This window comes from Rhinolophus ferrumequinum, chromosome 11, assembly GCF_004115265.2.
Source record: "Rhinolophus ferrumequinum isolate MPI-CBG mRhiFer1 chromosome 11, mRhiFer1_v1.p, whole genome shotgun sequence".
NCBI lineage: Eukaryota > Metazoa > Chordata > Mammalia > Chiroptera > Rhinolophidae > Rhinolophus > Rhinolophus ferrumequinum.
The window spans coordinates 32,530,361-32,553,875 of NC_046294.1; the positions used below are offsets into that span (position 1 = coordinate 32,530,361).

General features: G+C 35.6%; 1 protein-coding gene across 1 annotated transcript in view; it reads right to left on the reverse strand.

Moving 5' to 3' along the window:
• ANO5 (anoctamin 5) overlaps positions 1-20,730 on the reverse strand; it is a 70,059-nt gene extending 49,329 nt beyond the window's left edge. Inside the window, exons 1-3 of the mRNA XM_033120796.1 lie at positions 19,936-20,730; positions 13,611-13,657; positions 2,472-2,522 (exon numbers count right to left, since the gene is read on the reverse strand). Coding sequence (XP_032976687.1) covers positions 2,472-2,522; positions 13,611-13,657; positions 19,936-20,611 — 774 coding nt within the window. The 5' untranslated portion in view covers positions 20,612-20,730. The remainder of the gene's footprint in view (positions 1-2,471; positions 2,523-13,610; positions 13,658-19,935) is intronic.
• Between the last annotated feature and the right edge of the window lie 2,785 nt (positions 20,731-23,515).

Sequence of the window (23,515 nt, forward strand, 5' to 3'; positions counted from 1 at the left end):
TGTTTCATAACATTGCCATAGTATTAAAATTTTTTTTCATATATAAGAAACTTTTCATAAACATAATTTTGTCTGTATAATTTCAATTAGTTAAATGCAATCTAATTTATTTGTAAGAATATAATTTAGAGGACCCTCTCTAGTAATAGAGTTGAAAACCTATATCATTGCTACATAGTAGACGTTGTCAATAGCATCTTTCTCTTATTATATATAATTTTTAATCACTCTCCTATATTCTTCTTCCTTCATGTATTTCTTTTTTCTCACACCCTTCTTTGGCCATTTTTTGACGTCTTCAACAGGCTAGCCATGATCAATAACAGGCACTATGGTGCTGTATCTGCAGGCAGCAATTAAGAGGTTGCTGACTGCAGCTCCTGTCTCAGCTAATAGATCCTCAGTTAGATATTAGCGAGGAAATCCAGTATCAAACTTGTAGACTTTTCCAGATTGCATATTCTAAGAGCATGGAAATCAAAATAATTCATGGAGTCATACCACAACTCACTCGATGCTCTGAACTTCTAAGCAATAAAAGTCCAATTGTTTTTGAGACTTGGATTTCATATTAAAATCTACATTAACCCTTGATGTAAAGGATGTAGATATTCAATCTACAAACTATAAAACCCACTTACTGAGTGAACCTTACGCTAGTCCTAAATTTAAACAAAACCACAGAAATTAAATAGCAGTTAGCATATCTTGATTTCTTTGTGCTAAACCCTGTGTACTCTGTATGTTTAATAATGTTACCAGGTAGATCCTGTTAACTATCAGCAAATGACAAAGACAGACAACAAGCTTGGTACACAACAGTCTGGGTAGTAGGAGCAGTGCACCATTGGTGCAAGCAAAAATAAAATATTAAAAGCAACAAAAAGTCAGTTACCAGTAAATTAAAAAAAAAAAATCATTGATAAAATAATCCTAAATCCTAAGGAATTGCTGACTTTCTCTTGAGTTTTAATAATCTATATGTAAGTTTCAATTTCATAAATGGAAGTTAATTTAAAGAATCCCCAGTATGGGTGACCAGATCCTGATACACTGATGCTGTGGATTCAGCAATAGACTTTGAGAGGCTCGATGATCTTCCAGTGTAGCCCACACTTAAGAATTGGTGGTTATGCTCCACCTCTTTAAGGGTAAATGAATTATTTGCAATTCTTCTGGATTGAAGATTTGTTTCTTATTCATTTTTTCATGTATTTATGTATATGCTATTTGTGTATTTATTTATGTATTTATTTTTTTATTTATATCAGTGTGCACTCATAGATATTGTATATTTCGTTTTGTAAACCCAATACGATTTTACTTTGTTGCTCAAATTGTTCTAGCTTTGGCTCTTGGGAGTTTTTTTGATTGACCCCTGTATCCCTGTGATATACCCCTATATTTTGTTTTGTTTTTAGCATTTTTTTATATTCTGGCACTACAAGATGCTCTAAGCTCATCTTGTACTTTTCCTGTGTCAGTCCAAGGATCAGCCATTTCTCCAGGGAAGTTTTCTTTTAATGTCACAGAAATATCACAAAAGAAAAATCTGTATCAATTGGGGTCCTATTATTAGGCATACTCAAAGAAGGATAATTGAGGAGGACTTAATAAAAACAAAATTTACAAATATGGGGTGCAAAAGAATCCCAGGATGTAGATCAAGTAATCATGAATCTATTATTATCCATAGAACTGAAGGGAATGGGGAGAGAACAGTTACTAGAACCCAGAAGAAGAGAGTCATGTACTTAAGACATTCTTGAGAGGCTTTCTTGGATCCAACCTCAAATAAATAAGGAAACAAAACAACAAACTTTAAATTATTATAATTTGATCAACCCCACAACCTTCATTCTGGAACACTGGATCAGTGCATTGGTGAAAAGAAAAACATCATTTACATTAAAATTGTCAATATAAGACTATAACTCTTTCCCCATCTTCCCAAACAGTATCTTTTATTTACTAAGCAGTTAATGAAAACTTTTGAATCCCTTTACTAACCTCTTAATTGATATTCAAATTTGATTTTTATATAAATTGTACTTATTCATGGTTATTCTTAGTCGTGTACTTACAGGCAAGAAAAATGATGTATGGAGAAAGAATGCTGAACTAGGCCTCAGAAACTTGAGTTCTAGTCCAAGATCCGCCCCTTAAACATCTGGACAATTTTGGTCAAGTCATTAAACCTCTCAGACTTGTCATTTTCTCATTTGTAAAACTGAGAAATTAATTTGCAAGCAAAGTGCAATGCTTTATGTATCATTCTCATCAATATGTCTGATGTTACTTTTTTCCCCAAATGAAGCTGTTTATTTTGAAAAATAATAAATTCTCAAAAATCAGGTAGGAGGATCTGAACAATAAATGTGAACTGAGAAAGAGAGCATCACCATCCCTGAATACAAAAAGGTATCCCATTTGTGTCCATGCAAGAAAATACAGTACTTATCACTGCTTACCAATGTTTCTTCACCGATGAGCAAGCTGGTCTCTCTGCTGCCCAGGCTCGGCTAATAGCAGCATGGGGAAGATACAAAGCTGTTAATGATAATTCTAGTGCACACAACTTTCAACAAAACTCTAGGTTCTCCATACAGAAATACTAGACCTGCAATTCAGGGCAGCTATGAAACACCTGAAACGGAATGCAAGACTGCATATACATATATATGTATATATGCCTCATAAATATGTATGTGTATTCATGCATGTGTGGGGGTATATATGTGTACGTGTGTGTGAGGAGAGGAAAAGCTGGAGGGAGTATAAGAATTTTGGAGGCAGCTTTATCAAATAGTAAAAAAAAAAAATCTAAGACACAAGAAATGGTTAAGAACTATTATATTCCAGAAAAATAACGAGGAGCTCCATCATTTTAACGATGTTGAATCCTGAACTGGAAAAAAACAGAAGGGCAGAATTAACTGGCTATTTTAGGCCTTTGAAAAGAAACATTTGATGGAAATTATTAAAGTGAATACCTTGGAAAACGAACCACCAGAATTCTTAAGGATGTGTACTTATAACCCAAGAAAAAAACCATACTTGGATATAAATACACACAAACCACTTGTAATTGAAGCAATAGTGATGCCTCACTTGGTGTATGGTGGATTTTAAATCCTCATGGTCCACACCACATCACATGTTCCTGAGATCACTTCTTAGCAGTTTCTAGTGACAGGTAGAGTAGCGTGCTATGGAGAGGCAGCAGCTAGCAGAAATGACCTGAAATACATGCCTGGACTGGGAATTCACTTACCTGGTTCTTGGAATATCACAAACAGCATCTCATTACACCCAGGTGATGCTGGGGAGATCAGTTTTGAAAAGAGGAGATAAAACGCACTATGGGCATATTTTTAAAAAAGAACTCAAAGGGCATCGTGGAAATATATCCAATGCTATACTAGTTAAGTCACAGAATGTGCCACAAAAAAAGCAGTAACTTATCTGTGTTCTTAAGGAGGACAGGAAAGAGATAATTTTGAACACATATCTATTTTCATAGTACATTATTCAATATAAATTCCATAAAAAGATAAATGTCATCAATGGTATTAAAGTTATCCTGAAACACTGGGGAGAGCTGTAGAAAAACTGTCTATGAGTAAATAAATGCTCAAAATTCTATTTCACTGATAGGTGATTCTATCTGCCTGTGGACCTTGAAGGAATTCCATTAACTCACCTAAAAATGTTAGATATAAAATAAATAACTAATATCTTGATCATTCAATTCTGAAATAGCAACCTCTAGTAATCAATTGTGTATCTGCATTTCTGCCTTTAATGTAATATATGAATTTATTATAGCTTCACATTATACTGACTTCTCATAATATAATGTTTTTAATTATCCTGGAGAACAGTCAGTTATTTTACTTATTACCAATATATATAAAATGTTCCAAAAGCAATCAAGCTAGACACTTTACAATCTCTAACTTTAGGAAAAAAATGAACTTGCTGTAACTTTCCAATTAAAAATGGTGGTTATATCTTCAGTTTACAAAATGTAAAACAAAATAACATAGGTTCCTTCATACTTTTGCGGAGTATTCCACAGTCTCATTTCTCCCTGACCTTAGTCTCAAGCAAGGAAAATCTGTGCTGTTCTCAATTTTACATTTCCCTTGTCAGAGGCCATGGTTTTCATGTCTCAGGCTGTGTCTTTCCCTGACCCAACCATTAAGGAATTGAATGAAATGGTACAAAATGGAATGAAATGAATAAATGGATGAGTGAATGACACAAACTTCCACTAGCAACAAAACATGACAATATTCAGAAGACCTATAAATCAACATGGAAACTGAATAGCCATCCTGAATATTCTAAACATAAGTAGCAATGATTTGGAGATTGAAATTCAGAAAAAAAATAACACAAAAAAACAACTTTTAGGCAGGATTCTTAAAACAGCATTCTTAAAGAAGTAATATTGTAGAGTGAATAAGAGAGCAAGCTCTAGAATTAGATTGCCTGGGTTCAGAATCCCAGCACCAACACTTTGTAGATATAACAATAAACCAAATTACATAGTCTCACTTTATAGATTCCGCATAACCTGTTTCTTCAATTATGCATATATGTAAACGAGAAAGTTAGCCTCTCTAAGCCACAATTTCTTTACAATGAGATTAAATAAGATAACACATGGGAAGTTCTCAATAAATGTTGGCTTTGTAAAAATTAATTTTTGTTTAATTTATAGTGATAATATAAATATATTTATCATAACTTTTAAATTCACACGCATTTTCTGGATCTCCAATATTATATCAATGTTCACTGATGACCTATATTAATTATAAATGAGAGGTAACACTAGAATTTAGTCCTTTTAAAGTTTAAGTAATCATGAAAGCACAAGCTAGCTATCCTTTGAAAACATAAAACAATTTTAAAATAATGAGCCTGAAATTTCTACATATTTATTAGTTTTGCAAAAGGCCCAAATATTCATCATAACTATAAACTTGCTAATGGAATAAAATGAATGATTCTAGTCATCTCTGCCTCAATCCAAAGCTTGAATGGATATTCTGTTATCAGCGTATCTTTTTTTAAAAATTGACTGCAATGTGGAGTGATTCTCCCCCAGCATTTGAGTGAAAGAGAAAATCAAGTTGACACTGAAGAATAAAAATTGCATTCACATTTGTATTTTACTTTTCATTTTGAAGTAATTATGGATTCACAGAAATTTGCAAAGCTAGTAGAGAGATCCTATGTACTCTCCACCCTGTTTCCCCCAATGGTTACACCTTACATAACTATACCATATTTCTCCGAAAATAAGACCTAGCCGGACCATTAGCTCTAATGCGTCCTTTGGAACTAAAATTAGTATAAGACCTGGTATTATATTACATTATATTAATTATATTATATTATATTATATTATATTATATTATATTATATTACACTAGGTCTTATATTAAAATAAGACCGGGTCTTATATTAATTTTTTCTCCAAAAGATGCATTAGAGTTGATGGTCCGGCTAGGTCTTATTTTTGGGGATACATGATAGTGCAATGTCAAAACCAGGAAACTGACATGAGTACAATATGTGTGTAGTTCTATGTCATTGTATCATGTGTACATTTGAGTAAGATCCAGCCCAATTAAGATACAGAGCTATGCCATCACAAAGATCTCCCCTGTGCTACTCCTTTAAAGTTATGTCTACTTTCCTCCCCCTCAACATCCATAACCCCTAGCCACCAAGTTGTTCTCCACCTCTATAATATTGTCATTTCAAGAGTGCTGTAAATATAGAATCACACACTATGTGGCTTTTTAAGGTTTTGTTTTGTTTTGTTTTGTTTTTCCCTTCACTCAGCATAATGCCCTGGAGATCTACTCAAGTTGTATATATCGATACATTGTTCTTTTATATTTGTGGGTAGTATTCCATGGTGAGGTGCCACAGTTTGTTTAGCTAGTCACCTATAGGACATGTGGATTGTTTCACTTTTGGCTACTACAAATAAAGCTGTTATGAACAGCTTTACAAGTTCTCATTTCTGTGTGATAAATGCCCAAGAGTGTGATTACTGATTCATATTGTAAGTGTATGTTTAGTTTTTAAAGAAACTGCCCAACAATTTTCCAGAGTGACTGCACTATTTCACATTCACACCAGCAACGTATGAGAGAGCCAATCTCTCTGCACCCTCACCAATAGTATTTGGTATTGTCACTACTTTCCATTTTAGCTGTTCTAATATGAGTCCAGTGATATCTCACTTTGGTCTTGTTTTTCAATTCCCTAATGGCTAGTGATATTGAAAATCTTTTCATGTACTTATTTGTCGTCCATATATACCTTCTTTAGAAAATATCACATCATGTATTTTGCCCATTTGGATTGGTTGTTTTTTAATACCATTGGGTTTTTCCATTTGTTTATATACCATTTGTCATTTCTTTAGATACAAGTCATTAATCAGATACATGATGTGTAAATATTTTCTCCCAGTCTATATAGCTTGTCTGTTCTTACCAGGATCTTTCACAGAACAAAAGTTCTTCAATTTGATAAAGTCCAATTTATCAAATTTTATTTTTATGAATCATGCTTTTGTGTCATGTCTAAGTACTCTTCACCAAGACCTACTTTCTAAAGATTTTCTATTTTTTCTTCAAAAAGGTTTATAGTTTTATGGTTTATATTTAAATCTATGATCAATGTTGAATTAATTTTTGTGTAAGATGTGAGATTTGGGTTGAAGTTCATAATTTTGTCTATGGATATTCAAATGCTCCGGCATCATTTTTCAGAAAGACTATCCTTCCTCCATTGTATTGCTTTTGCACATTTGTGCAAAATTATTTGACTGTACTGTGTGGGGCTATTTATGCAGTCTGTATTCTATTTCATTAATCTATGTCCCTCTCTTTGCAAATACCACAAAGTTTTAACTAGACTGCAACTAAAAAAATGAGTCTTAAATTGGGTAGAGTCATTTCTTCCAATTTTTTCAAAATTATTTTATCTCGTCTACTTCCTTTGCATTTCCATAGAAATTTTAGAAAAATCTCATCTATATCTACAAAAAGTCTTGATGGGATTTTGATAGGAATTGTATTAACCTGTATACCAATTTGAGTTTCCATGTGTTCAATGTTCATATATCAAAACACAAATAATTTCTGTATTCAATTCATTTCTTAGTTTTAGGAGAGCCAGGTTTTTTTGTTTGTTTGTATTGTTGCTGTTGTTTTGTTTTTTTTATAGATTTCTTGGGATTTTCTATTTAGATCATCATGTCATCTGCAAATAGAAAGAGTTTTATTTATTCCTTTCTGATCCATACTCCTTTTATTTTATCTTCTTGCCTCACTGCAAAAGTTTCACTTCTACTATGTTTAAGAGGAGTGGTAAGTGAGGACTGCCTTACCATGTGTTCCTGATCAAAGGGGGAAAGCATTCAGTCTTTTAGTATTAATTATGTGGTTACTGTAGGAGTCTTGTAGATGTTCTTTATCGGGTAAGGAAGTTCCTCTATATTTCTAGTTTTCTGAGAGTGTGTATAGTTCTAGGCATTGAATTTTGATAAACTTTTTTTTTTCCTGAAAAAAACAGATAAAATCATGTGATTTTTTTTCTTTTTTTTTACTCTTTAGCCTTTTAATATGATAAAGTACATCAAGTGATTTTTGAATAATAAAAGAGCCTCCCATCATTGGAATAAACTCAATTTGGTTATGATACTAAATTTTTTTCATATTCTATTTGCTAATATTTTACTAAGCATTTGGGTGTCTATAATCATGAGGGATATTAGTCTCTATTTTTTTATTTTTGTGCTGTCTTTGTATGATTAGTACAAGGGTAATGCAAGCCTCTAAAATGAATGGGGAAGTGTTTATTCCTATTCTATTTTCTGGAAGAGACTGTATAAAACTGATGTTAATTGTTCTTTAAATATTTGATAGAATTCTCCAGTAAATCATTTGGGCCTAGAGATTTCTTTGGGGAAAAACTTTAAAGTACACATTTAATTTCCTTAATAATGATAGGACTATTTCCTATTCAGTGGGTTGTGGTCGTTTGTGCTTTTTGAGGAATTTATTAATTTCATCTAAATTGTAATATTTATATGTGTAGAGTTATTCTTAATATTCCTTTATTATCTCTCCTTATATGCACAGAATCTAATGAGATGCCTTGTTTTATTCCTGATATTGGCTATGTGTGTTCTTTCTTCTTCTCTATTCTCTTTTCTCCTCTCTGCTTCCCTCCTCTCTCTCTCCCCACCTCTCCCTTTCCTCTTTTTTGTCAGTCTAGCTAGATGTCTGTCAATTTTATGAACTTTTCAAAGAACCAGCTTTTTGTTTCAATGATTTTTCTCATATATATATATATATATGTATTTGTTTTCAATTCATTGATTTCTGCTGTTATTTTTATTGTTTTGCTGTTGTTTCTTGAGATGGAAGCTTACTATTGATTTGAGACTTTTCTTCCTTACTAACATAAATATTTACTGCTACTAATTTCCCTTTCATTGTTTTGGCTACAACCCTCAAATATTAGTATGTTACATTTTTATTTTTATTCAGTTAAATGTTTTGGTTTGGTTTTGTTTTTCCCTTGAGACTTTGATCCATGGATTGTTGTTTAGTTTCCAATTGTTGGAAATATTCCTGTTCTCATTGTTACTGATTAGTTTGATTCCATTGTAGTCAGAAGAACACACTCTGTATGATTTCAATTATTTTAAATTTGTAGAGGTTGTTCTATGGCCCAGGATATGGTCTATCTTGGCATATGTTCCATCAGTATTTGAAATGGATATGTCTTCTCTTCTTGTCAAGTGGAATAGTTACAAATGTCACTTATATCCTATTGGTAGATGGATTGAGTTCATCTATATCTTTCCTGGTTTTCTTTTTAGTTGTGCCATCCATTGTTAAGAAAGAGGTGAAATCTCCAGTTGTAATTATAGATTTGTATATTACTCCTTTCCATTCTATTATTTTTTGCTTCACATATTGTGATGATATTACTTGGTGCATACAACTTTAGCATTGCTATGTCTTAATGTTGTGGATGGACCTTTTTTGTCATTATATAATGTCCTGTTCTGTCTAAAATTTCTTTGCTACAAAATGTACTTAATATGACATTAATTTAGCACTCCTGCTTTCTTTTTATTAATGTTTGCATATATTTTCAGCCATGATAGATATTTTTAATCCTTTTAATGTTTTTAAATCCACTTTGCAAATCTCTCTTTCAATTGGTGTGTTTAGACTATTTACATTTCATGTAATTATTGATATATTAGCAATTAATTCTGCCATTTTAATTTTTGTTTTCTGTTTGTTCCCTCTGTTTTGTTTCTGCTTTATTTTTCATGACCTCCTGTGGGTTACTGGGACTTTTTTTTTCAATTCCATTTTAATTTATCTAAAGAGTTTTTGTGTATATCTCTTTGTATAGCTTTTTAAATGGTGGATTTTGATATTACATTATATATGCATTACTTACCATAGCCTACAGTGTGTATGTTTTATCTGTCAAGTGAAGTATATAACTCTCACTTCCCTTTACAACCCCAAACCTCTTTATTTATAATTGTCTTAAATATTTCTCTACATACATTGAGAACCACATCAGACATTGTTAAAATTTTTACTTCAACTGTCAAACATAAATTTTGAAAACTCAAAAAGAGAAAGTCTCTCGTATTTACTTATATTTTACTTTTTCTACTGTGTTTTCTCTCCTTCCCCATGTTACAAAATTACTTATTTTATCATTTTCTTTCTGTTAGAAAACTTCCTTTGGCCAATCTTTTAGGGTAAATGTGCTGGTAAAATTTTTCTTTAGTCTTCCTTCATTTGAGAATGTCTTGATTTTCTATTCATGTCTAAAGGATATTGTCACCACTTATAGAATTCTAGATTGGCATTTTTTTAAGCACTTGAAACAATTGTACCACTTCCTTTAGCCATGTCCATGGTTTTCTTGTCTTTAGTTTTCTTAACTAGTTTGACTGGTGTAAATTTCTTTGGGTTTATCCTGTTTGTGGTTTCCTCCGTTTCTTGAATCTGTAGGTTTATGTCTTTTGACAAATTAAGATATTTCCAGCTATTATTTTTTCAAATAATTCTTTATCCCACTCTCCTCTCTCCTAGAGCTACAATAACACAAATGCAGGATCTGTTGTTTAGTCCCATAGGTCTCTCCAGCTCTGTTCAGTTTCTTTTTTTTCTTTCTCTCTTCTGTTTAGAATGGGTAATTTCCATTCTAGCTCCAAATTCAGTAATTCTTTCCTTTATCCATTCCACTCTGTTTTTCATTTTAGTGATTCTATTTTTCAATTCTAAAATTTCTAATATGTTTTTCTTTGAACTTCTATTATATTTTTGCTGAGACTTTGTATTTTTTGTGTGTTTGTTTCAAGAATGTTCACAATTGCTCACCGAAGCATTTGTATGACAGTTTCTTTAAAATCCTAATCAAATAATTCTAACATTTGTGTCACCTCAGTATCAGTATCTGTTGATTGTTTTTTCTTTTCTCATTTAAGTTGATATCCTCTGGTTCTTGGTGTTATATGTGATTTTCTATAGAAATCTAAACTTGCGGGGTATTATGTTATAAGACTCTAGATTTTATTTAAGTTTCTTGTTTTAGCAAATCATCTCTGATACCACTCTCTGGTGGGGGTAAGTGGAGTGATGCCTTATTCCCTGGTGGGGGTAGAATTCCAGTTGCCCCACTCAGCCTATGTGAATATGAAGAGGTGGTGGGGGTGATGGAAGGGTTTCTAATTACTGTTGGGTGTGGGTGGAAGTTCAAGCTTATTATTAGGCCTTCGCTATTCCCAACACAGCTGGAAAAGGTAAGGGTGTTTGCTTACTGCTCCCTATATGGACTCTACTGTCACCATGGCAGGCAGTGGTGTTGGGGTGGCTTCTCTACTTCTAGACAGTGGTGAAACTCCTGGCTTTCCACCAGGCCACTTCTGATACCAATCCAGCAGAAAAGGATTGAGTACTTTGTTACCACAGATGACAGTGAAAGTCCAGGCTGCCCACATGTTCTCCACCGACACTATGCAAATGTGTGTGGGAGGGACATGTCTTTATTCAGTGGAGATGAAAATCTTGGCCCCCTACCCAGCCTTTTCGATATCAGCTCTATGGGAAGTTGGGCATCTTGTTACAACCAGGCCGGGGTGAAAGTCTACTCTCCCCAATTGAGTTATTTTTGAGGGGACGGCGATAGGATCAGTTTTTGTTTTTTTTCCTATGGTGTTATTACGCAGTTATTAACTATAAGTTTTCTGTATTCCTCAGTCACCCCTTTCCTGGTCCATTAGTCAAAGAGAGTAGGGCGTCTCCTGGTGCTTTATTTGTCTGTGCCAGTTAGCATTTCTGCGTTACTGGCTTCTCTAGCAGTCAGTCTGCACTATATGAAGCAAAGAGAAAAGCCAGGGAACTAACTTCAGTGTGGTCCCTTGAATCCTGAGACTGCTAGCCTGTTTGTCTTCTCTCTAACTTTCAATGTCTCCTTATGTTTGTTTTAAGTATAATGTCTAGGTGTTTTAGTTGTACTTAGCAGAAGGAATAGCAAAAACTTCATCTACTCCATCTTTCTGGAAGCAAAAGCTATAGTCATTTTTAAACTGATTAATTCAATAATATATTCATTTAATAACTCTAAACTTTATCAGTAATTCTTCATCTTTGTTTCAGACAGGTGCTGTTTTTACTCCAAAGCAATCTATATTAAAAAAAAGATATGCTGGACGTAAGTCTAGGTTGAGTCTAAAAGAGAGTTTGGTATGACAATGCTATTCTCCCATGGCTTAATCCATTCCCCTGTCACCTGTCACTTCTTGCCTTCCTACGGGGAGGAGGGGGAATCCAAAAAACTAAAACCTATGACATATGATATTTCTAAAATAATATAGTTGAATTTAAGTAAATAAATGTCTGAGTTTGGCAAGCCAAATGTAAAGCCTTAGAAATTTGACCAAAATTGTTTCAAATGAACACCTGAGGTTGAAGGCAAGGAAACAGTATCTATTGCTCTTGAAATGTGCAAAGGGATAAGGAAAAGCATAATATGACATGAAATTGTTTTTCTCTTATACAAGTTTAAGTCTGGAATATACATAAATATGAAAAATAGCAAAGAATGTGGACTGCTATAATTGAAGTTAACTTGAGCAATACATAAAAAGATCTGTGGAGTATATTATTATGTCAACATGAACAAAATGAAAATGACAATATATTTTATTATCATTTAAATTGGTTCAGTCAATCTCATAAGACAAATCTCTCCTCAGTCTTTTCTAAAGACATGAAAACTTTAATTTTTCATGTTCTTTATTTTCTAGATAATTGTCGATTCATTTATCACTCAAAAAAATATGTTCTTTGTATTACATGACATTACTTTAGTTGTGGAGACTCTATTTTATGACAGCAGTTTTCAAACTTTAATAGTAATAAGAATCACCTGCGTGCCTTTTTTAAGTCATGACTCAACCTTATCCCCAATGGTACTGATTTGTAGTCTGAGGTTGGAGTATTCAGATTATTTTATCTGAAACACTTTCAGTATGCTTATATTCTATATACAAGTCAGCATTTTTAAGAACTTTTTCATGTAATTCTTATTCAGGTGGTGTACAAATTACACTAAAAATTACTGGACCAACTGTTTTTCACAGTCCCTTTGGTTCTCATAATCTGTTTCTTTCAGCATTTTCATCACTGAACTTTTAAAGGAATCTCAGAACGTCTGAGAATCTTAAGTCAACCAGTTTATCCAATCAGTTTATCCAATTAACTAGCACACAGCCAACCTACTCTGATAGGTTGTGTTTCCCAGAGAGGAAATTTCAGTCGTTCCTAAAAAACTGTTTTTAAAGAATCTTTTTATATCTAGGTGGGCACCCCAACCCAATTTAAGAACATGTAACTCCATGAGTACTGCTCTGGGTCAGTAAGAGCATACCAGAAAGATTATTTTATCTGAAGCACTTTCAGAATGCTTATATTCTATATATAAGAAATCTAAATTTTTAGTATCTATTTGCAACTTTATATAAATAAAATAAGGCTTTTGGTTAAGAATTTTTTTGTATTTTTACAAGTATTATTTAATTTTATTACTTATTATTTTTTAATATATTTACTTAATTCGGGGTGAGTCACTTGAACCCTGGCACAGTCATCAATAATTACTAATCATATACTAATAACTGTAACATAAAAAGCTGTCACATTTTACCTGTATTATACACTAGGAGAGTATAAGTCAATCTTGCATATCAAGTCTCAGCATATCTGAGTTTATTTCACGGGGAGCCTCAAAACAAATCTAAGTTTGTGCTTGCTCCCTTGTAACATCTAGAAAGGTCCAATATTAAATCTGTGTGAAACATGGAATTTGCTTTACTTACTAAAAAAGGAATAGGTTAAAGGACAAAATAGAAAGAATGTAGTATGAGTAAATAACTGAAGTGCAAAGACTTAAGTATTTATAGGAAGTCATTTCTAACCTAGTTTCATTTTTTTTGTTCTGACTTATAGGAAACTAATATACATTTAACTTACCTCATTCGTTTCAAAAGAATAGTCTGCGTCCCTACTAGATCTTCTCTCTAAATTAAATGAGGAAAAAAAAACATGTTAACATGGCCAATTGATCAGAATATGTTAAAAGTCTGAATACGGATAAAATAGGAATTCAAAAATCAAACAAAAAAGTTCAAAGGAAAATATACTGGAAGGAAACACCTAAGATCTTCCTGGAGCTGAGTTGTTCAAAAGAGTCTCCAAAAGAAGTATCAAAAACTGTCTATAATCTAGGGGAGAAAACATCAAATACTGATCTATAGGATACAGTCTTACCAACTAACAAATAAACTTAAGTCTGATAAATGCAGGTATTAATCAATAGCCACAAATCTGTTGAGAGGAAAACATCTAGCAGGGATGTCCATCGCTATCTCTTAGTTCTTACCGGGTAGAGTTAATATTCTATCAGTGTGTTTTGCTGGAGTTGACCCAAACTGGCTGCAAGTAAAGCAACTTAACAATATGACACAAATCCAAAGCTATCAAATACCATATAAATGGCATTAATGTTTATCTCATAATGTTTGTGCAAGCATTAAATAAGATAATGAATGTAAAGTACTTCATGCAGTCACGGGCACAGAAAAGGTCAATGAATGGTATTTTTGTTGATGTTATTATTATTAGGATGGATCGATTCTATTCTTTTGTTAATGTTCAAAACTGTTTTAGATTCTTTGGGATAAGTTTTAGAATGTCAGAATAAAGATAAAAGAATTTCCTTCATATTCAGATCTTTTTGTTGCAGGAGCTGTTAATTTAAAAGTTAATAGTTATTATAAGCAAAGCATGAAAACAGACTACCTATAGCTATAACTTTTCTGAGTGCAGCCTTTTCCATCTATAAGATTAAAAATATAAGTACAAATTATTTGAAAAACACAAAACATCATACGGTCCTATCGTGAGTATTGTTTAGATGTACAGCTCAAAACGCCACAATGTCTTGACCATCTCTCATTGGATTTTTTTTTTTAATGAAAAGGACACTAATCTAGCAAACTCTTAGAATAAATAGTTAAAGAATTGGATTCTAAGAAATACATGCTTTGTCTCTCAATGTACAGTACTTGAGAACTGATATAGGGAGTCTTTCATTTTCCTTGGGGACAAAAAAAAAAATCACTATTATGCAGAAGAAATACATAGAGTTCCAAGTACAGAGCAAACAAGTGTCATTATAGAGTATTTTATAATTCTGTTTTTTAGAAGAGAAAGTTGAAATCTGCAAGCACTAATCCCTCCTTCATCTAGTTATTTTTGCTGTGTTTAACATATAGTTGAAAAATATTTTCAAGCTGCTGTCGGGACTTGATGCAATGTGTTCATCTGAAAATGTGGAAACGGGATGATATATTTCCTCCAGATTATCGCCTATCCATACGAAAGGTTGCTTCCTTTCCCTAGAACTAACAACTATTTTCTTTCTAGGCTAAGTATTGCTTATTTTTCACATTATATCAGTGTTGATGTCCTCCTCTCAGTTCTCGCCTGAAACCTCCTCATCTGCCTCCTGGGTTAGCCTTCTACCTGCTCCCGTATCACCCTGAATGTAGCCCTCTCTGGATGCCTAGCCCAATGAAACCTCCCTCCACAAGACTGCAAGCTCCCTGAGAGCCAGGTGAAGCACATTCTGTAAACTGTGCTCTTTTCTGAAAAGCAGAAAGGCTAAAGAGGATAGATGTATTTCCTCACATGCCATGCTCCCACTCATACATAGTGTTCACTAGCTCTCTCACAGACACAATCAGATGTTCACACATGCCCGAGACCCAGACACACTTTCACACTCACTCACAGAATATAAGGCTGTGATAACTATGCATAATCACCAAACTTCTGTCAAAACAGAGGCCTATCTGGAGAGGTAGGATTTGAAGCCCAAAACTCTAAATCAGCTTCTTTGTATTCTTCCAACTTCCTCTAAAGTCAATGGAAATGAATATATGCTTCCTAATGCGCTAGAAACCAGAGATATGGAGGGTTTAATACCAGTCATTGTGGAGATCCATAAAATGAGCTAAAAGTAAAGCCAGCCCTAAGACTGAGCTTTGCGTTTTCACTGAAAGCACATTACTAAGAATACACACTCCAGCAAACCCAGAGCCCAAAAATAGCCCTTGCATTTACCAGATGGTCTTCTCAGCTTACACTCCTTCCAGCCGCACAAAATAAAATACCGCTGACCCTTGAACAATGACGGGATTAGGGGCACTGTCATCCCCATCCCCACAATCAAAAGTCTGCATATAACTATCAACTCCCCAAAAACTGAACTAGGAATAGCCTACTGTTGGCAGGAAGCATTTTACCAAAAACATACACAGTAGACTAACACATATTTTGTATGTCCGATGTATTACATGCTGTATTCTTACAAAAAAGTAAGTAAGCTAGAGAAAAGAAAATGTTATTAAGAAAATCATAAGGAAAACACATTGACAGTATTTACTGAAAAAAGTCTGCATATAAGGGGACTCATGCAGTTCAAACTCGTGTTGTTCAAGGGTCAACTGTAAATGCAATCAAATATTCACATTACCAAAAGATAGATGGTTTGGTTAAATGCAATCTTTAATACAGTTGTAAAGATGCAGACAACTTTACATTCAACTTTAAAACTACCTTCTCCTATGTTAAACCCTTAAACGGTCTTTCCCAATACTAAATGTGTCACAAATCAGATAAAGAATGAATATTTCAGATCAGAACTTCTTTAACATGTCAACCAGTCAATAGTTTAATATCAGTAACACTGACATTTTACTAGCAGTATTTGTTTACATTACTTTTTAAATGTTCTATTACATTTTGCCCTTGGAATTTCATTTTAAAAATTATTAGTGGGAAAACAGCTAATTGGAGATCACTGATTGCTTATATGTTTAAGAATCAAGAAAATAAACTGAGAAAATGTAACATATCCAAGAAATATTAACTACTATGTCTAAAGGCAGAATGTTAACATTCTCTCTCTGGGAAGAAATCCTATCACACGTAAATCAATTGTTTAACTTTTGCATATTCACTCTTTAAAGGTGATTTAGGAAATACATAATATACAAGATCTAAGCTTAACTGTTTCGGTAAATTTACTCTAAGAATCTGTTTATATTGTAACATACAGAACTAAAAGTAGCTCCTAAAATTTGATGCTATGTAACCCAGTATGTTTCAGGCTTTTCAACCAACACTTCTATTTTGATAACTGTGTCCTTAAACTCCAGGAAGAAACATACTTGTATATTTAGAACTGGGCTTCCAAAATCCATTGGATTGTCAACGTTAAAAAATACATCCTTATTGTAACACACTCTTCACATTGCCCTAGTAATAACAGAGGTCTCAATAATTGGCAATAAAATCAACCCAGCAAAATAATTGATATCATGAAAAATATTTAGAAATATAAGTGTCATCTGAGTGGCCTGGATCACCCTGCTCCTTAGGCCCCATTCTCACTAATCCACACAGCCCTACTGTGCTTGGATTCTGGATCTATGAACAAAACAGGAAACAGGAATTTGGGGAGGATGCAGTTACCAGAACCAACCATCAAATATACACGGTATTCTACATCAGTATCTTTGTCTCCAACCTCCACCCAAATCAAAGACAAAGCTTCGATCACGGTAAGAAGGAATATAAATAAATTGCAAAGACCTTTGCCATTTGTCATAGCAACTCTGTAAATATAATAAAAGTCATTCCCTGTCAAGAAAAGGGAAAACTGAAATTCTTTTGGGAAAAGTTCTAAAACTTTCCTGGACTCAAGCTGCAGTATTGTAAAATTACTATGCTGAAGTAATACTAATTTAAGTATGTATTCTAGGAAGTAAAATTATCCCAAGGCTAAATTAGATCATATTTCTAACATCTGCAATGTCAATCTCTGCAATGCCATATTGATGTATATATTTTTCATTATATATAGAAAATTACATACTTCCATTTGTTTCCTCCACTTTTCCTTCAATGAAGGATATATTTCTGTACCTGCTCATAGCTTTACTTCAGAAGGACTGATTATAAGGAATTACTGAATGCTTTAAATGAAAAATATATATATATCTATTAAGAACTTCGGGTTACTGAAATTACAACAAAATTAATTCTCAGCAAAGGAGGAAACCATTAAATAAGTATAGAAAGGGGCTTCTAATTTTATACTTTGGATTTCTTTTGTACCACTGAACACCAATCATTTATTTAGAGAATAATAAATAAATTTATTGCATCATTTAGCAAAGCCATTAGTCAAAGCTGAAAGTTTTCAAGAGTTTTTTCCCCCCTCTCTCCTTAAATTATTTTTTGACTTAAAAAGGGAGTAGTTGCTTCAAGTGACACCATTAAGAACATGGAAAGACAGCCCAAGAAATGGGAGAAAATATTTGCAAATCATATATACAGAATATATAAAGAACTCTTACAATTGAATAATGAAAAAACAAATAACATTTTTTTTTTTAAATGGGCAAAGGATTTGAATTGACATTTCTCCATAGAAGATACATGAATGGCTAACAAGCACTGGAAAAGACATTTGACACATTAGTCACTGAGAAAATACAAATCAAAACCACATTGAGATACCACTTCATAACCACTAGGATGGCAATTAATAAGAGACAATAACAAATGTTAGTGAGGATATGGATAAATTGGAACTCATATGTTGCTGGTGGGAATACAAAATGATGCAGACACTTGGAAAACTGTTTGGTAGTTTCTCAAAATGTTCAGTATCGAGCTACCATGTGATCCAGCAACTCAACTCCTAGGTATATACCCAAGAAAATAAAAACATCTTCATACGAAAACTTATACATGAGCATTCATAGAAGCATTATTCATGAGAGCAAAAAAAGAAAAAAAAAAGAAAGAAAAAAGTGGAAAGCCAAATATTCACCAACTGATGAATGGATAAATGTGGTATATCTATACAATGGAATATTATTTGGCAATAAAAAGGAATGATGCACTGATATGAGTTACAACATAGATACAGTTCAAAATCATTATGCTAAGAGAAAGAAGCCAATTACAAAAGAGATCACTGATTGCTTATATGTTTAATTGTCAAAAATTGTTATATATAAATCTGTTTACATGAAGTAACCAGAATAGGTAAATCTATTGAGAGAGTAAATTAGTAGCTGCCTACAGCTGGAGGTAAGGTGGGGGGGGCGTGGAGGGGTGGGGTGTGGGGTGGGAGGGTGGGATTGGAAATAGGATGAAGGTGGATTGGGAGTGATCACTAAGAGGTTTCTATTTGGGGTAATGTAAATGTTCTAAAATTAGACTCCTAATGATTGCAAAACTCGGTAAATACACTAAAAACCATTAAATTGTACACTTTAAATGGGTGACTTTTAAAATTATGTAAATTACAGTATATCTCGATAAAGTTTTTAAGAAAGTGAAGGAGGATACAATAATGCATTGCATTTCTTGGTGCCTTTAGAGTCTAGTAACTAGTAAGACTGCTTAGATATTTTATCACTTAAAAAAACTGTTTCCATGGTTAGATCTCATACTAAACAAGACATGAAAACAGAGTGTCACCTAGGAAACTGAGTGTCACTGAAGGTCCTGGAGGTAGTCCCAGGAAAATATGTGCATTTTTAGGAAAAGGTGTGTATTCAACCAGATCCACAGAATATAGGTATGTGTAATAATAGCCTTACCAAACAATGAGCAAATAGTTCTCAACGTAACTCAAGATTCAATGAAAGCTGGTACAACAGCAGCGTTCCCAAGAATCTCAAGCTGATAACCTTAGGGTAGGCCACTAACAAAATTAACAAGGATCTCAAAGCTTGAGCAATAATCTGAGAATAAAAAGCAGCAAAAGCATTAAGGGCCAGCTCCCCTACACACGGATCCGTTGTCATGCACCCTAAACTGTGACTCTCTATGGGAGACTTTCTTCCTTGTGCCCAGGTTCATAGGCCCGGGGACAGAAGTCCACACACCCAGCCCGCTCATCTGGCCTCCCTGCATTATTCCACCTCCATAGAAGCAAGGAGGGTGTTCTCGGAACCTCAGGGTCACAGGACCGAGGTCCCGGGCTCGCCCCGGCAGTAACGGAAATCATGGGGCGCCAACACCCATCCACCCACGCCTGGCAGGATCTGTTCGCCGTGCAGTCCCTGCCTCGCGCAGGGCGCGCCACTCTGTGCGAACGTCCCCGAGCTCCAGGCCGCAGGGTCGCCAACGTCCCTCGGGGTCCCTACGCCAGCGGTGGGGGCTCCGCGCGCGGTGTCCGACCCTCCCCGCGCGCCACTCCGCGGGCTCCTACCTTCCTGCTGCACCATCTCCAGGACGTCCGGGTCGCCCATGGTCGCCAGCTGGTTAAAGAGACTGGGCGAGGGGTGCCAGTGGTCAGACCACAGCGACTGGGAGCTGGGTCTGGGGCGGATACTGAATCTGATGGTGGGCCGACGGAACAGCTGCTCGGTTTCCCTGCCCGCCGAGGTTTCCTTCTTCCCTCTGAAGATCTTGTTCTCATTGGTCTCCTTGGTCTCCTGCGTCGGAATCTTCCGCCAGTCGGGCTTCTCCTCCAGGGGATATTTCCCCTCGACCTGCTCCGTGCCCTCGGCCCTCTCCTGGAACCTCTCCCGGGAATATTCCCGGGACGTACCGGACTGCTGGTCTCCCGGCTTCCTCGCCGCGTCCTCGGGCTTCCCCAGGTCCTTCCCACTCTCGCTCTCCCGCGGCTTTCCTTTCCCATCCGCTCCGTCCCACTTCCCCCGCCCCTCTCTCCTCCCCGCGACCGCGGGACCCGCCGGGGCCTCACCCTCCGCGGCCGCCGTGTCCCTGCCCCCCGGCCCGACTGGCTGCGTGCCAGCCCCGTCCTCTCTGCTCTGGCGGTCTGAGTATTTCGGCTCCGGCTCTGGCGCCTCCTCCAGGCGGGTCTCTTCCCTTCCCTCCTGGGGTCCCGCCGCCCCCTGGCTCTCTTGGCCCATCGGCTCCATTCTTAAAGGGCCTTGCTGGTCTATTCCACCGGGTCGGGCCACGTTCAGGACTCCTAATTCTCCCGGGGCTGCCGCCTGTCCTCCTTCCCAGCCCTCCTCCTCATCCCCGCCGAACAGCCACCTGCTCCTTCAACCAATTGTCCCGGTCCTGTTCCAGCTGCCTAACCCTCCGCCTTCAGCAGGTGGCACTGGGAAAGAACCTCCTCCCAGTTGGGTAGTTATTTTTTTGTCGGGTGAGAAAAGGCCCCCTTTCTTAAGGGGACCCCATCCCTTAAGGCCAGCGCGTGGCCAGAGTCGCCAAGGTTCTAGCAGCCCCTTCCATCCTGCGTCTGGCACGTGGGGATTGACCTTTGTCCTGGCAGGGCCTGCTTCCTGATGAAGGAACTGATCTCTGTCTAATGTTTTTGTCCTGAGTTCGAATTCAGCCTCTGTCCTTTCGAAGTTGGATGGCATTGGCCAACTTTCTTTATGCTTCAGTTTCCTTGTCTTTAGAATGCGGACAATAACAGTACCCACCTCCCAAGGACACATGTTGGAAGGAGTTCAGTATAGAGTGCTGACATAATGTGTTAAAAATTTAGCTGCTATCATAACTAACCCATATTACTTTGAGCCCTGCTCTACCTCAAAGTGTCTCAGTGCCTTGGTGACTTCAGCCTCAAACAGAGTGAATGGCCGCACCCTTCAGAGGGTCCTCTGAATTCGTTCTGTGTTGTTGATCATAACAGCTGTCAGCAACCCAATCATTGGGTGATCTGAAGAACTAATGAGGGAATAATATTAAGTGAAGATGACCTTGGTGTGAGGTAGGGGTCTGAGCTGAGGGCCTTGAGATTAGTACTCAGGATAGAGTACTTTGAGTCACTCTAGGAAGGGGATGATGTCAGAATAAGGAGAGGACTAAGGAAGACTTTCCCTTTCTTCCTTTTTATGTGCTTCTACTTTTCCTTTCTATTGAATTTTTAGAACTAAGAATTATCTTTTACAGATGAGGAAACTGGCCAAGAGAGGTGTTTTGGTCAAGGTCATGGTTAACTGGAACTGGAAATCACCATTTTTGTTTTTTGCTTTATCTTGTTATCTGTACTTTATAAACCTCTAGGACTGCATCAGTTCTGGTCAAGTGATTTGAGACAAGCAATTTCTTGCTGGATGCGTTTTGGAATTGTGTTTGAAATGTGAGTCAAGCAATAGACTTACATGTAATTATAATAAATCACTAGTTATGATGCAAATGTTTGTTTTTTAACTCTTATCAATCACTGATAAAATGTTTACAACATGGTGTGTTTCATGTTCTTCCTGTATACTGGGTACTCCGCTAGGTGCTGTGGATATTGTGATTTAACAGATGAGTACAATCTTTGGCTTTATGTAGATTAATTAAAAATAAACAATAAAATTATTTTTCTATGGTTTTATATAATTATCAGTTTTATATTTCTTGATTCTGCACCTTATTTAAAGTGACATATATGAGAAGACATTTAATACGATTGACTTTGCACAAAATTAAATGGAATATTTTGATGCTGAATTTGCTGATATTTTATCAACTTCTAGTAAACTTTGTTAACAAAAAGTTGAAGGCTCCCTGTGTTCTTTTGTTAAAGGTCAATTTGTTAAACAATTTGTCAATTTGTTTCTTTTGTTAAAGGTCAATATCCACAATTCTTTAGATCTTGAGAAATTTTCTCTGTATTCTTGTTATTGTAATATTTTATGTTGTTTATCCATTCATAATTTTAGGATGTATCCATTTCCTCCATCACTAGACCCGGCCTCTTTAGATGCAATCTCCAACCATCATACATTTCCAGAATTATGTCCTAAATAATGAATACATCTTCTTTTAGCAATGAACACACAGTTTAGTACAGTAGCCCCCCTCTTATGAGATTTTGCTTTCTCTGATTTCAGTTACCCTCAGTCAAACAATGTCCAAAATATTAAATAGAAATTCCAGAAATAAACAATTCATAAGTTTTAAATTGCTCCATTCTGAGTAGTATGATGAAATCTCGGGTAATCTCGCCTGGGGCGTGAATCTCGTACTCACGCTGTATAAGCAACCCGCCCATTAGTCTCTTCTTAGTGGCCGCAGACTCTTGAGGTATCTCAGTGCTTGTGTTCAGGTAACCCTTATTTTATTTAATAATGTCCCAAAGTGCAAGAGTAGTCATGTTGGCAATTCAGATATGTCAAAGAGGAGCCATAAAGTGTTTACGTTAAATGAAAAGGTGAAAGTCCTCAACTTAATAAGAAAAGAAAAAAAAAAAAACCTTTGCTAAGGTTGCTAAGATCTGTGGTAAGAACAAATCTATCCATGAAACTGTGAAGAAGGAAAAGGAAATTAATGTGAACTTTTCAGTCACACCCTAAAGTGCAAAAGTTATGGCCTCAGTGCTTAATAAATGACCTAGTAAAGATGGAAAAGGCATTTCCAAAAGACGTTTGCGAGTGGAAGCCATGAACAGAAAACGTATTCTGATTGACATCAATGGGTTGCACCAGAAAGCAATGAGCCTATACGGAGACATCAGCAAGGGATCCCTTGAAAGGAGTGACACCAAGCCGTTTACTGCAAGTAAGTGATAGTTACAGTAAGATATTTTGAAAGAGAGATCACACTCACATGACTTCCTGACAGTATATTGTTATAATTGTTCTATTTTGTTAATAGTTGTTGTTAATTGCTTAATGTATCTAACTTATACATTAAACTTTATCATACTTATGTATGCATAGGAAAAAAGACAGCATATATACTGTATAGGGTTTAGTACTATCTGCCATTTCAAGCATCCACTGGGGGTTGCCAGATAAGCGTGGGGGTGGGGGTGGGCCTCCTGTATTGGATTGGAGCCAAAAAGTTGTCTTTTTTAGCCCTCCAAATGTTAGCCC